Source organism: Mesocricetus auratus, unplaced genomic scaffold (assembly GCF_017639785.1).
Source record: "Mesocricetus auratus isolate SY011 unplaced genomic scaffold, BCM_Maur_2.0 Super-Scaffold_100046, whole genome shotgun sequence".
In the NCBI taxonomy this organism is placed as follows: Eukaryota; Metazoa; Chordata; class Mammalia; order Rodentia; family Cricetidae; genus Mesocricetus; species Mesocricetus auratus.
The window spans coordinates 323,935-337,147 of NW_024429223.1; the positions used below are offsets into that span (position 1 = coordinate 323,935).

General features: G+C 40.6%; 1 protein-coding gene across 1 annotated transcript in view; it reads left to right on the forward strand.

Annotated features, from left to right (window-relative positions):
- Window positions 1-245: 245 nt before the first annotated feature.
- The window catches only part of LOC101840685 (pregnancy-specific glycoprotein 22-like), a 128,328-nt gene continuing 115,360 nt past the window's right edge, over window positions 246-13,213 (forward strand). Inside the window, exon 1 of the mRNA XM_040735435.1 lies at window positions 246-393. Coding sequence (XP_040591369.1) covers window positions 246-393 — 148 coding nt within the window. The remainder of the gene's footprint in view (window positions 394-13,213) is intronic.

The window sequence follows — 13,213 nt, forward strand, 5'->3', positions numbered from 1 at the left end:
TCACATCTTGTGCTGCCGGTCCAGATCCAGGGGCAGGAAGCCCTGGCCTCCCGCAGCCGTCCCGGTGTCCAAGCCCCTCCCATCCGCGGCACAATTACTGCCCTAACTGCCACAGCACATTATGCGCACCTGCTCACCTGCGCACTCCCCGCAATCAGTGACCTGAAAAACCTGCGTTTATCAACATTTCTCTTCCACTGGCTTAGCAGCTAATAACGCCACTGTGAGCTTTGCTACAGTACGGCATGTCCACAAACTTCCCCAAACCCTCTTTGCTCCCAAATCTGTTCACTGAATTTCCACAAGTTCCTTGGGAAACATCCGATTTTTCACAGAGAAGCAGTGTTTGGCGGTACACCTGCTCCATCTGCTGGCCAATTACGGGAACTACAGGTATTTTAAATCTAAGACATACACGAGGTTTCAATTTAGGAATTATTAATTGGTGGTAAAAACATCTAATTATAATATGACAGGTAATTTAACACTGCACGATTTTAGAGATTTCGTTACCAACGTAATGGGTTATACAGTAAAAGACAATTATGATATTTTTCATACGTATATGTGTACAATGCTTGTGATTAGTGTGTTAATATATCTAATCACATGGAAGACACATGTACAAATGATTAAAAAATTAGAGTCAAAAATTCAGAAAAAGGTGATTTAGCTACCAAAATGGATAATTTGGAATTTAATCAGAACAACCTTCGAGACACGTTTAATTCAATGTCTACTGTATTTATGGCTAATATTGAGTCTAACCAGGGGGAATTTTCTAAATTAGCAGCGTCAATTCAAAAACTAGAGTCAAAAATTCAGGAAAAGGGGGGTTTAGTTAACAAAACAGATAATTTGGAATTTGATCAGAAAGACCTTTGGGATACATTCAATTCAATGTCCACTGAATTTATGGCTAAGATGGGGTCTAGCCAGGAGGAATTTTCCAAATTAGCAGGGTCAATTCAATCTGTGTCTGATAATAATGACTATATAGCAGACTGAATGTGTTTTCTGGAAGGAAAAATAGACGCCTTTGGAGTTTTTAGGGCAGATAGTATGAAAAGCTTGGAATCATGTTTAACTGAAGAGTCCAAAGACTTGGAAAAAAATTTAATACAGGAAATCCAAGACCTAAGGGATGACATGGTTGCAAAATTTAATCTTTAAAAGATACATCATCTGAAACATCAGATGTTGAGTCATCAGATGTTAGGCTATCAGGAAATAAACAAAATATAGCTACTAGACATCCTAAGGTGGCCTTTCCAGTAACCATGATAGAAAAGCCAGCATTGCAGAGGAACCAAACTGGTTCCACTACACATAAATGGGAACCTATTCCCCTGAAAGAAATGAAAGCTGTAAAGCAAGTGATAATGTCTTTTGGGGTCCAATCCCTCATGTAAAATGGTTACTAAGCACATGGGCTACTACTAATAAGATAACTCCCTTAGATTGGCATGATTTAATATCTGCAGTGCTGGACCAATCTTCCCCAAAACAGGGGAAAGCTTTGTGGAGACAGGAAGCCAAGGCCCTTGAACTTCAGGGTTTGAAGGACGGCTTTGAAGCTTCTGAAAGTAAGATTATTGGGAAGAAGCAATTTTCTGACCCACAAGTCCAAAGCTGATTATGATGAGCATACATTTCCATTTCATTTATGCAAAACAACAGCACTAAATGCTTTGGATAAGGTTTGTGAACCAGGGGAAAAAGTTGAATCATATTCAAAAGTGACGCAAGGTAGGTCTGAGAGAAAGATTCTCTGAATTCTTACAAAGCTTATCCAGAGCAGTAGATTTACAGATAACTGACTTTATATTAGGCAACTTCTTACAGAATCTTTGGCTTATGAGAATGCAAACCAACAATATAAACAGATACTGTGGTCATTAAAGATCAGATCAGCACCATTGGAGGAATGGTTCTTTTTTTTTCTTTTTTCTTTTTTTTATTTTTTTATATTTTATTTTCCAGTTTAAATTTAGATAAGAAACGAGGTTGCTTCACAAGTCAGTTCCAGGTCCCTCTCCCGTTCCCTCCCCTCCTCCCGTGCCCTCCCCCCACCCCCGTTATCCCCTTATTCCCCCAGGGAGGGAGAGGCCCTCCATGGGGGTGTCCATAGTTTGTCATTTCATATAGGGCAAGGCCTAGACCCTTCCCCAAGAGTTCAGGGTGAGAGTGCACCTCACATTGTTCTATGGGAGTCCAAAGTGCGTGTGTATACTTGGGATGGGTACTGATCTGCTGCCCAAGACTCAATAGATTCCCTAGGCCTCCTCACTGACACCCAGATTCAGGGGGTCTTGGTCAGTCCCATGCTGGATTCCCAGGCATCAGCCTGGGATTCAAGAGTTAACCTTTGTCTGGTCAGCTGTTTCTGGGGGTTAAACCAGCCCAGTCTTAATCCCTTTGATCATAAGTCCTCCCTCTCTGTTACTGGCTTTCTTGAGTTCAGCTCAGTACGTAACCAAGGGAGTCTGCCTCTTCTTCGATCAGCCACTAAATGAAGTTTCTGTTTCCCAGACTCTCTGGCCATAGGATTGTAGGCTGGTACTCCCCAGACCTATGTCTAAAATCCATATATGAGGGAGTACATGCCATGTTTCTCTTTTTGTGACTGGGTTACCTCACTCAGGATGGTTGCTTCTAGTGTCATCCATTTGCCTGCGAATCTCATGATTCCATTATTTTTTTTCTGCTGAATAGTAATCCATTGTGTAGATGTACCACATTTTCTCTATCCACTCTTCGGTTGAGGGACATCTAGGTTGCTTCCAAGTTCTGGCTATTACAAATAAAGCTGCTATGAACATAGTAGAACAGACATCTGTTAAGGGCAGCTTTTCCTTTTGCTATCCGCTTTGGTTTATCCCCCGCCAGTCGCCTGGGCTTTGCCGCGCCAGCCTGGTTCTAGATCCGCATGAGTCCCAAATAAACACACAGGAGGCTATATTAATTATGAAGCTGTTGGCCTTGTTTGTCTCTTACTGGCTAGCTCTGCCTTAAGTAATTACCCCATAATTGTTAATCTAAGTATGTTTCTTACCGGAGAATAGTTCCCGGTGTCCTACCCCCATGGCGTCACATGTTGACTCTCTTGTGTTTCCCCTTCCCAGAATCCTCCGTGACTCCTAGTCCCTCCTATCCAGGATTTCTATTGGCCAGACAGTACTTTATTGACAAATGCACAGGACTTCCCCCAACAGACATCTTTGTTGTATGAATGGGCATCTTTTGGATATATGCCTAAGAGAGGAGTTGCTGGGTCTTGTGGTAGGTTTATTCCCATTTTTCTGAGGAATCTCCATACTGATTTCCAAAGTGACTGAACAAGTTGGCACTCCCACCAGCAATGGAGGAGTGTCCCCCTTTCACCACATCCTCTCCAGCATAAATTGTCATTGGTGTTTTTGATTTTAGCCATTCTGACAGGAGTGAGATGGTATCTCAGAGTTGTTTTGATTTGCATTTCCCGGATGGCTAAGGATGTTGAGCACTTTCTCAAGTGCCTCTCAGCCATTTTAGACTCCTCTATTGAAAACTCTCTATTTAGTTCTGCAGCCCACTTTTTAATAGGGTCTTTTGGTGTTTTGGAGACTTGCTTCTTGAGTTCTTTGTAAATTTTGGAGATCAACCCTCTGTCAGATGTGGGATTAGTGAATATTTTTCCCATTCTGTGGGATGCCTTTTTGTCTTGCTGACTGTGTCCTTTGCCTTACAGAAGCTTCTCAGTTTCAGGAGGTCCCATTTATTAATTGTTGATCTCACTGTCTGTGCTACTGGTGTTATTTTCAGGAAGCTGTCACCTGTACCAATTCGTTCAAGGGTGCCACCCACTTTCTCTTCTAAGAGGTTCAGTGTGGCTGGATTTATGTTGAGGTCTTTGATCCATTTTGACTTAAGTTTTGTGCATGGCGATAAACATGGATCGATCCGCATTCTTCTACATGCCAATCTCCAATTGTGCCAGCACCATTTGTTGAAGATGCTTTCTTTGTTCCATTGTATATTTTTAGCTTCTTTGTCAAAGATCAGATGTTCGTACGTGTGTGGGTTAATACCCAGATTTTCAATTCGATTCCATTGGTCTACCTGTCTATTTTTGTGCCAATACCAAGCTGTTTTCAGGACTATAGCTCTATAATAGAGCTTGAGGTCAGGGATGGTGATGCCTCCGGACGTTGCCTTGTTGAATAGGGTTGTTTTGGCTATCATGGGTCTTTTGTTTTTCCATACAAGATTGATTATTGTTCTTTCAAGGTCTGTGAAGAATTGTGCTGGGATTTTAATGGGGATTGCATTGAATCTGTAGATTGCTTTTGGCAGGATTGCCATTTTTACTACATTGACCCTACCTATCCAAGAGCATGGGAGATCTTTCCATTTTCTGAGGGCTTCTTTAATTTCTTTCTTTAAAGATTCAAAGTTCTTATGATACAGGTCTTTCACTTGTTTGGTTAGCGTTACCCCAAGGTATTTTATGTTGTTTGTGGCAATTGTAAAGGGTGATGTTTCTCTGATTTCTCTTTCAGCCCTTTTATCATCTGTATATAATAGGGCTACTGATTTTCTTGAGTAGATCTTGTAGCCTGCCACTTTGCAGAAGGTGTTAATCAGCTCGAAGTGTTCCCTGGTAGAGTTCTTTGGGTCATTGATGTAAACTATCATATCGTCTGCAAACAGTGAAAGTTTGACCTCTTCCTTCCCAATTTGTATCCCCTTGATCCCCCTTTGTTGTCGTATGGCAATAGCTAGAACTTCAAGTACCATGTTGAAAAGGTATGGAGAGAGTGGACAGCTTTGTTTTGTTCCTGATTTTAGAGGAATTGAGTTTATTTTCTGTCCATTTAGTTTGATGTTGGCTGTTGGTTTACTGTATATAGCTTTTATTATGTTTAAGTATGTCCCTGTTATCCCAGATCACTCCAAGACCTTTATCATGAAGGGGTGTTGGATTTTGTCAAAGGCTTTTTCAGCATCTAGTGAGATGACCATGTGATTTTGTTTTTCAGCTTGTTTATATGGTGGATTACGTTGATGGATTTTCGTATGTTGAACCATCCCTGCATCCCTGGGATGAAACCTACTTGATCGTGATGGCCTCAGTGCAGAATTCTACCAGAATTTCAAAGAACAGCTTATACCAATTCTTCTCAAAGTGTTGCACACAATAGAAGCAGAAGGGTCTTTGCCAAACTCTTTCTATGAGGCTTCAATAACCTTGATCCTCAAGCCACACAAAGATACAACTAAGAAAGAGAACTTCAGACCAATATCCCTCATGAACATTGATGCAAAAATACTCAATAAAATACTGCCAAATCGGATCCAAGAACACATCAAAACAATCATTCACCACAAGGAGTGGTTCTTATATACAACTTATGTTGAGTATCACAATCTAGAGACAGCAACCTGGATAGGAGAGGCCATTTCTAAAGGATTTAAGAGGAATCAGGATGAAAAATTGCCTATCCAATAGGAAATACTGTATTGGGTTAGGGAAACAATCTTCAGAAGTTTCAAAGACATCGAAACCCTAGATGTTTTAATTGTGGTAAAAAAGGATATTTGAATAGGATTTGTAGACAAAGCATTCCTAGAAATAATGCTTCTACCAGAAATGCTTTACGCAGAAGGTCTCAGCCTCCTGGTCTCTGCAAGAGTTGTGGAAAAGGCAGACACTAGACCAAAGAATGTTGGTCAACTACAGACCCACAAGGTAAGCCTTTGCAGCTGGGAAACATGCCCAGGGGCCTCCCTGTAGAGGCCCCCTAGATAAAAGGTGATTCGTTCTTTCCCAGTAACGGTGGAGTACAGCCTCTATCAGGACAATTAGATTATCCACAGCCTATTGTAAAGAATAATGGCATTGTGGATAACAGATTAGTTATTGAGGAGGAGCTAGTTGATACTGGAGGAAACAAAAAACGTATATTCTGGCAAACTTCTGTACAAGATCATAGACCCAAATTAGCTGTAAGAATGAATACTAAATTATTTTACAGTGTCTTAGACACTGGAAGATGTAACAATACTAACTAAGAAAAACTGGCCAGTAGGTTGGCCCTCTAAAGATGTAAATATTCAATTTCTTCGGGACCTTGTCTCATGTGAAAAAAAGTGTCAGATGGATAGAATGTATTGGACCAGAAGGGCAGAGAGGAAGTTTGAGGCCATATGTCACACATATTGCTATGAATTTTTGGGGTCGTGATTTATTACAGCAATGGAATACCCAAATTAACATTCCTCCTGTATCAGATATTAATAATAGACAGACGCTAGATGGTAGTAGAAATGTTGTAAGGCATTACAGAAAGCAGATGCCAAACATACATGCTGTACAAAAACAGGATGCTATTGCTAAGCCTACAGAGCAACTGACAGCTCTGCCCTTAAAATGGCTAACACATGAACCTGTCTGGGTAGGTCAATGGCCTATGACATCTGAGTAGTTAGAGGCTTTGGAGAAGTTAGTTCAGGAACATCTAGATACTGGACATATTGAGGAATCAACTAGTGCATGGAATTCACCTGTTTTGTCAAGAAGAAGTCTGGTAAGTGGAGAATGGTTACTGATCTTAGAGCCATCAACAAGGTAATTCATCCTATGGGATCTCTACAACCTGGGATGCCACTACCTTCTCTAATACCTAAGGATTGGCCAATTATAGTTATAGACTTAAAAGATTGCTTCTTCACCATACAGTTACAAGAAAACAACGGAGAAAGTTCTCCTTCACAGTACCTACCTATAATTCCCAACCAGTACAGTGATTCCAATGGAAAGTGCTGCCTCAAGGTATGTTAAACAGCCCAACTTTGTGTCAATATTTTGTGCATAAACCACTAGAAACAATTCATAAAAAATTTCCACATTCATTAATATGTCATTATATGAATGATATATTACTGTCTGATTCAAATAAGGATACTTTAGAAAAGGTGTTTGAAACAGTAAAGGAAACTTTGCCTCTCTGGGGATTACAAATTGTCCCAGAAAAAATACAAAGATGAGATTCTATTAAGTATCCAGGTTATAAAATACACTCTCAGAAAATCAGACCTCAGAAAGTACAGATCAGAAGAGATCGTTACCAGCCTCTTAATGATCTTCAGAAACTATTAGAATTCTCTCAATTACAGACAATTATTGGTGTGGAAGGGCATGATTTAAAACACCTAAAATGGCTTTAAAAGGAGATAAAGACCTAAATAGTCCACGAGTACTTTCATCTGAGGCTGAAAAAGAATTAGAATGGGTAGAAAAGAGAATATTGGAAGAACCAATGGATCCAAAACTGGACTGCATTCTGGTTATTTTACCATCTAGAGAATACCCCTCAGTATTATTAATGCAGATGGAAGACATCATCCTAGAATGGGTATTTTGCCACATAAACAGAATGAAAAATTGAAAATATATATAGAAAAAATCTCCAATTTGATATTAAAAAGTAAGTTAAGGCTTCATCAACTGACTGGGAAAGACCCAGCTGAAATCATGTACCTTTAAATAATGAGGAAATTTTCTCCTTGTGGAAGGATAATGAGTATTGGAAAATAGCTTGCAGTGACATTTTGGGAACTATTAGTAACAACTATCCCAAAACAGAGAGAATCAAATTCATAAAGAAAACAATTTGGATTCTTCCATGTATCGTGAGAAAAGCACCTATTTCTGGAGTTCTTACCGTCTACACGAATGCAAACAAATCAGGTAAGGCAGGGTATAAATCAGGAAATATATGTAAAGTAGTTCAAAGCCCTTACAACTCTGTACAAAAGGCAGAGTTATAAGCCATTCTCATGGTACTTAAAGTCTTTACTGAGCCTCGCAATATAGTCACGGATTCTCAGTATGCGTAAAGAGTTGTCTTGCACATTGAGCCTGCAGAATTTGTTCCTGCTGGTACAGAATTATCCTCATTGTTTTTTCAATTACAGGAAACCATCAGAAACAGGACTCATCTTATATATAACACACATCAGATGCCATAGAGGTCTGCCAGGTCCTCTGGCACAAGGCAATAATGAAATTGATCATTTATTAGTAGGTAATGTGTTGGAAGCTTCAGAATTTAATTAGAAACACCATGTTAACAGCAAAGGTTTAAAGAAGGATTTTTCTATCACCTGGCAACAAGCCAAAGAAATAGTAAGAAATTGCTCCACTTTCTCATTCTACAGTCAAAGTCTGTTACCAGCAGGTTGTAATCCTAAAGGTATTCACAGAAATGAACTTTTGCAAATGGATGCATTTCACTTCCCAGAATTTGGCAGTTTGAAATATGTACACCATACTATAGACACATTCTCAGACTTCCAATGGGCTACTGCCCTCAGATCTGAAAAGGCTGATTCTGTTATCACACACCTCTTAGAGGGGCATGGCTGTTATGGACATACAAAAAACAATAAAGACTGACAATGCTCCAGCATATGTCTCCAGTAAATTGGAACAATATTTTCAAATATTATAATATAAAACATGTAACTGGTATACCTTACAGTCCCACAGGACAAGCAGTGGTTGAAAGATCTAATCGAACCTTAAAAGAGATGCTTCATAAACAGCAAGGGGGAACATAGACCCTCAAAACAGGTTACATAATGCTTTGCTAACGTCCAAGTTTCTTAATGCTAATGAGAAAACTGCAGCAGAAAGACACTGGACTACAGAGAAGACTTCTGAACTAAACCACTGGTGTATTTTAAGGATGTTATGACCTCAGTCTGGAAACCAGGATATGTGTTACATTGGGGAATGGATTTTGCTTTTGTTTCCACAGTAGAAGAAAACATTTGGGTCCCATCGAAATTAATTAAGATTCGATCAAAACAGAAGAAGTCTCAGAAAGAGGAAAGATGATGGCTCAGCTACAAGGTCAAATTCTACCATGTACTGCTGTGCATAAGGAGACCTCATAAAAGGAAAGAGAAGTGTTCTTGTTTCTTTACAGGAAAACTTAGTTCTGAACAGTGAAAAATACTAGGTATGTGGATACCTAAAGAAGATAGGATAGCTACCCAGAGGACCATCAAAAATGCAATAATACAACATGCTATCAATGTCTAAATCTCTCTATTTTGTTATTATAATTTCTATTTTCTTTGCTTCTTAATATGCCTTAGTCCCAATTCATCTAATTAACGCTGGCTTTAGAGTTGGATTTTCTCTGCTGCTTTAAACACAAGCATATTGTAAAAATACAATTCAGACTTTCCATATTATATCAAAGAGCCATTGCTATAAGACAGAAGAAAACAAAAATAGGGACTGTCATGTGTGCATACTTGGTTCTTTTTCTGAAATTCTAATCTCCTTCATGTTTATTATCTTCCTTAGGGTTGCCTTTCCCAGAATACTTACATATAAAAGTTAAAATTTATATCCTAACATTAATGTTTCAGTTTTCCAGAGAAAGGGATTTCCTGACAGCATTCTTCAACTGCTTCAGAAAGAGAATGGATTCACTTCCCCGACTCTGCCTGATTCAACTGGATACATCTGAACTGCCCCACATCATCGACCTAACCTGACAAGCACCATCCTGAAAGCAGCTTGGAACTACACAACTCGACACATCTCCAGAACAAGGAACTGATACAGTGCATCTTCTATAATCTGACCAGAGCTTCATATAAGAGCTTCAATCAAAATTAGAACTCCAATCAAGAACTTCATTCAAGCATCTCCTGCCAAACAGAGACTAATTAACCTACTTAAGACTCTTGTTACACTAACAATTTCTTCCCACAAGTCCCCATTATTGTCATCGTCCCACTTCAGCAGGAAGTAAATTTGAGAATTCCACGTCCCTTCTCCCTACTATTGATATTAGAGGATAGTTTACACCTGTTAGTGTTAATTTTCAATTATTTTAGTGCTCAGACTTAGGCATCCTTTTCAGATAAGTTTATAATTTAGGTAGAATGGATATGTTTAGCTTATGATAAGTAGATTATAACTTAATTATCACCCTCTCTCTCTCTGTATATATATATGTGTGTGTGTGTGTGTGTGTGTGTGTGTGTGTGTGTGTTGTATATCTTTGAGTTTGTATCAAATTTAAATCTTCTATTTAGACTAAAAGGGGAATTGTAGGAGTGAACCCCACAATGCTATCTTCCCATGAGGCATGAGGTCAGGGACAAGTAAATTAGCGCAGGTAGAGATAAAAGGAAGTGAAAGGAAAAAGGACCTCCATTTCTTTGGAAGCCAGCCACGCTTCTCACTCCTAGCTTGTGTGACTTGCTATTTCTCTGGTAAATAAATATATTTTATCCCCTATATAATCAGCTGTCATCATTACTGTATGAAGTCTTAAAGTCCTGTGTGATGTCACATTGTCCTGTGTGAAATCACAGTGTCCTGTATGTAGACATAGATTCCTGTGTGAATTCACAGAGTTGTGTGTGATGTTACAGAGTCCCGTGTGAAGTCACAGTGTCCTGTATGAAGGAACAGTGTCCTGTGTGAAGTCACAGTCTTTTGTGATGTCACAGTATCCTGTAGGTAGTCACAGAGTTCTGTGTGAGGTCACAGTGTCCTGTATTAAGTCAAAGAGTCCTGTGTGGAGTTATAGAGTCCTGAGTGAAGTCAAAGAGTCCTGTGTGATATCACAGAGTCTTGTGTGAAGTCACAGTGTCCAGTGTGAACTCACAAAATCTTTTTTTTTTATCATTTTTATTTTAATTTTAAATAGCTTGTTTTACATGTCAATCCCAGTTCCCTCTCCCTCCCCTCCTCCCGCACTCCCCTTCCCCCTCCCTCCCACCCTATTGCCAAATCCTTCCACGTAGGGGATATCTAGAGTCTGCCATTTTACTCTTGGTAGGGTCCAGGCACTCCCCTAAGAGTCCAGGCTGAGAGAGCATCTCTCTTTGTGCTATAGGCACACGAAGACAGTTTGTATACCAGGGATAGACACTGATCCACAGCTCAGGGCCCCATAGGTTGCCCAGGCCTTCTCACTGACACTCACATTTGGGGGGTCCAGATCAGTCCCATGCTGGCCTCCCCACTGTCGGTCTGGGGTCCAAGAGCTCTCCCCTGTTCAGATCAGCTGTCTCTGCTGGTTTTGCCAGCCCATTCTTTGCCAATTTGCTCATCACTCCTCTCTCTCTGTCACTGGGTTCCTTGGGTTAAGTTCAGTGATTAATTGTGTGTTTGCCTCTGCTTCCATCAGTCACAGGATGAAGGCTCCCGGATGGTTATAGACATCAAGTTCATTATCAGCAATGGGCATTCGAGGTGGTCCCTCCACTATTGCTTAGCTTGGTGTTATCCCTTTAGATCACTCGAGGTCACTCTGGTGCCTGATCTGTCTTCGATCCTATGATTCCCTCTTCCCCCTATTCTACCCCCACCCCCTCAACTTCCTGTTCCCCCTGACCAACTCCCTTCCTCTTCACCCCTCTCTTCTTCCCAGGTCCCACTCCCCCCCACCCCTTGCCATGTTCCCCATCCATTCAGAGGATCTTGTCTCCATCCTCTTCTCTTGGGTACTATGCATATATGCATATCTTTTAAGTTCTTTCCTGTTTCCCAGACTATCAGTGGAAGTGCAGACTGGCACTATCCTGATCCATGTGTAAAATCCATATATGAGTGAGTACATACCATGTTTGTCTTTTTGCGACTGGGTTACCTCACTCAGGATGGTTTCTTCCAGTGCTATCCATTTCCCTGCGAATTTCAAGATTCCATTGTTTTTTTCTGCTGAGTAATACTCCATTGTGTAAATGTACCACATTTTCTCTGTCCACTCTTCAGTTGAGGGGCATCTAGGTTGCTTCCAGGTTCTGGCTATCACAAACAATGCTGCTATGAACACACTGGAGCAGATGCCCTTGTTGTATGAACCTGCCTCATTTGGATAAATGCCTAAGAGTGGAATTGCTGGGTCTAGTGGTAGATTAATTCCCATTTTTCTGAGGAATCTCCATACTGATTTCCAAAGAGGCTGTATGAGTCGGCACTACCACCAGCAGTGGAGGAGTGTTCCTCTCTCTCCACATCCTCTCCAGCATAAATTGTCTTTGGTGTTTTTGATTCTAGCCATTCTGACAGGAGTAAGATGGTATCTCAGAGTTGTTTTGATTTGCATTTCCCTGATGGCTAAGGATGTTGAGCACTTTCTTAAGTGTCTCTTGTCACAAAATCTTTTAATGTCAGATTGTCCTCTGCGATGTATCAGAATCCTGTGTGATATCACAGAGTCCTGTGTGAGATCGCAGTTTCTTGTGTGAAGTCACAGTGTCCTGTGTGAAGTCAGAGAGTCCTTTATGATGTCAGAGAGTCCCATGTGATGTCTCAGAGTACTGTATGATGTCACAGTGTCCTATGTCACAGAGTCCTGTGTGAGGTCACAGAGTCCTTTGTGAAGTCAGAGATTCCTGTGTGAAGTCACAGAGTCTGGTGTAAAGTCAGAGAGTCTTTTATGATGCCAGAGAATCCTGTGTGATGTCTTAGAGTCCTGTATGATGTTACAGAATCTTGTATGAAGTCACTGAGTCCTCTATCATATCACAGAGTCATGTGTGGTATATCAGAGTCCTTTGTGATGTCACAGAGTCCTGTGTGATGTCACAGAGTCCTGCATGAGGCCACAGAGCTGTGTGTGAATTCACACTGTCCTGTGTGACGTCAGAGAGTCCTGTGGGAAGTCACTGATATGTGTATGAGGTTACAGTGTCCTATGTGAAGTGGTAATGTCCTTGTTGAAGTCATAGTGTCCTGTGTGAAATAAAGGAATCCTGTGTGAATTACAGTCCTGTGTGAAGTCAAAGATTCTTTTATGAAGTGATAGAATCTTGTGTGGAGTCCCAGGTTCCTGTGTGAAATCAGAGTCCTTTGTGAAGTCACAGTGGCCTTTATGTAGAGTCCTATTTGAGTTCACAGTGTCCTGTATGAAGTCACAGTGTCCTGAGTGAGTCAGAGTCCTGTATGAAGTCATAGAATCCTGTGAGAACTCACATTCCTGTGTGATTTCACAGAGTACTTGTGAAGTCTTAGAGTCCTGTGTGAAGTCACAGAGACATATGTTGGTTCCTTTTACAGTCCTGTATGTAGTCACAAAGTCCTGTGTGAGTTCACAGTGTCCTTTGTGAACTCACAGTATCTGCCATGATATCAGAGAGTCCTATGTGATATCTCAGAATTTTGTGTTAGGTCACAGAGTCCTCTGTGAGGTCA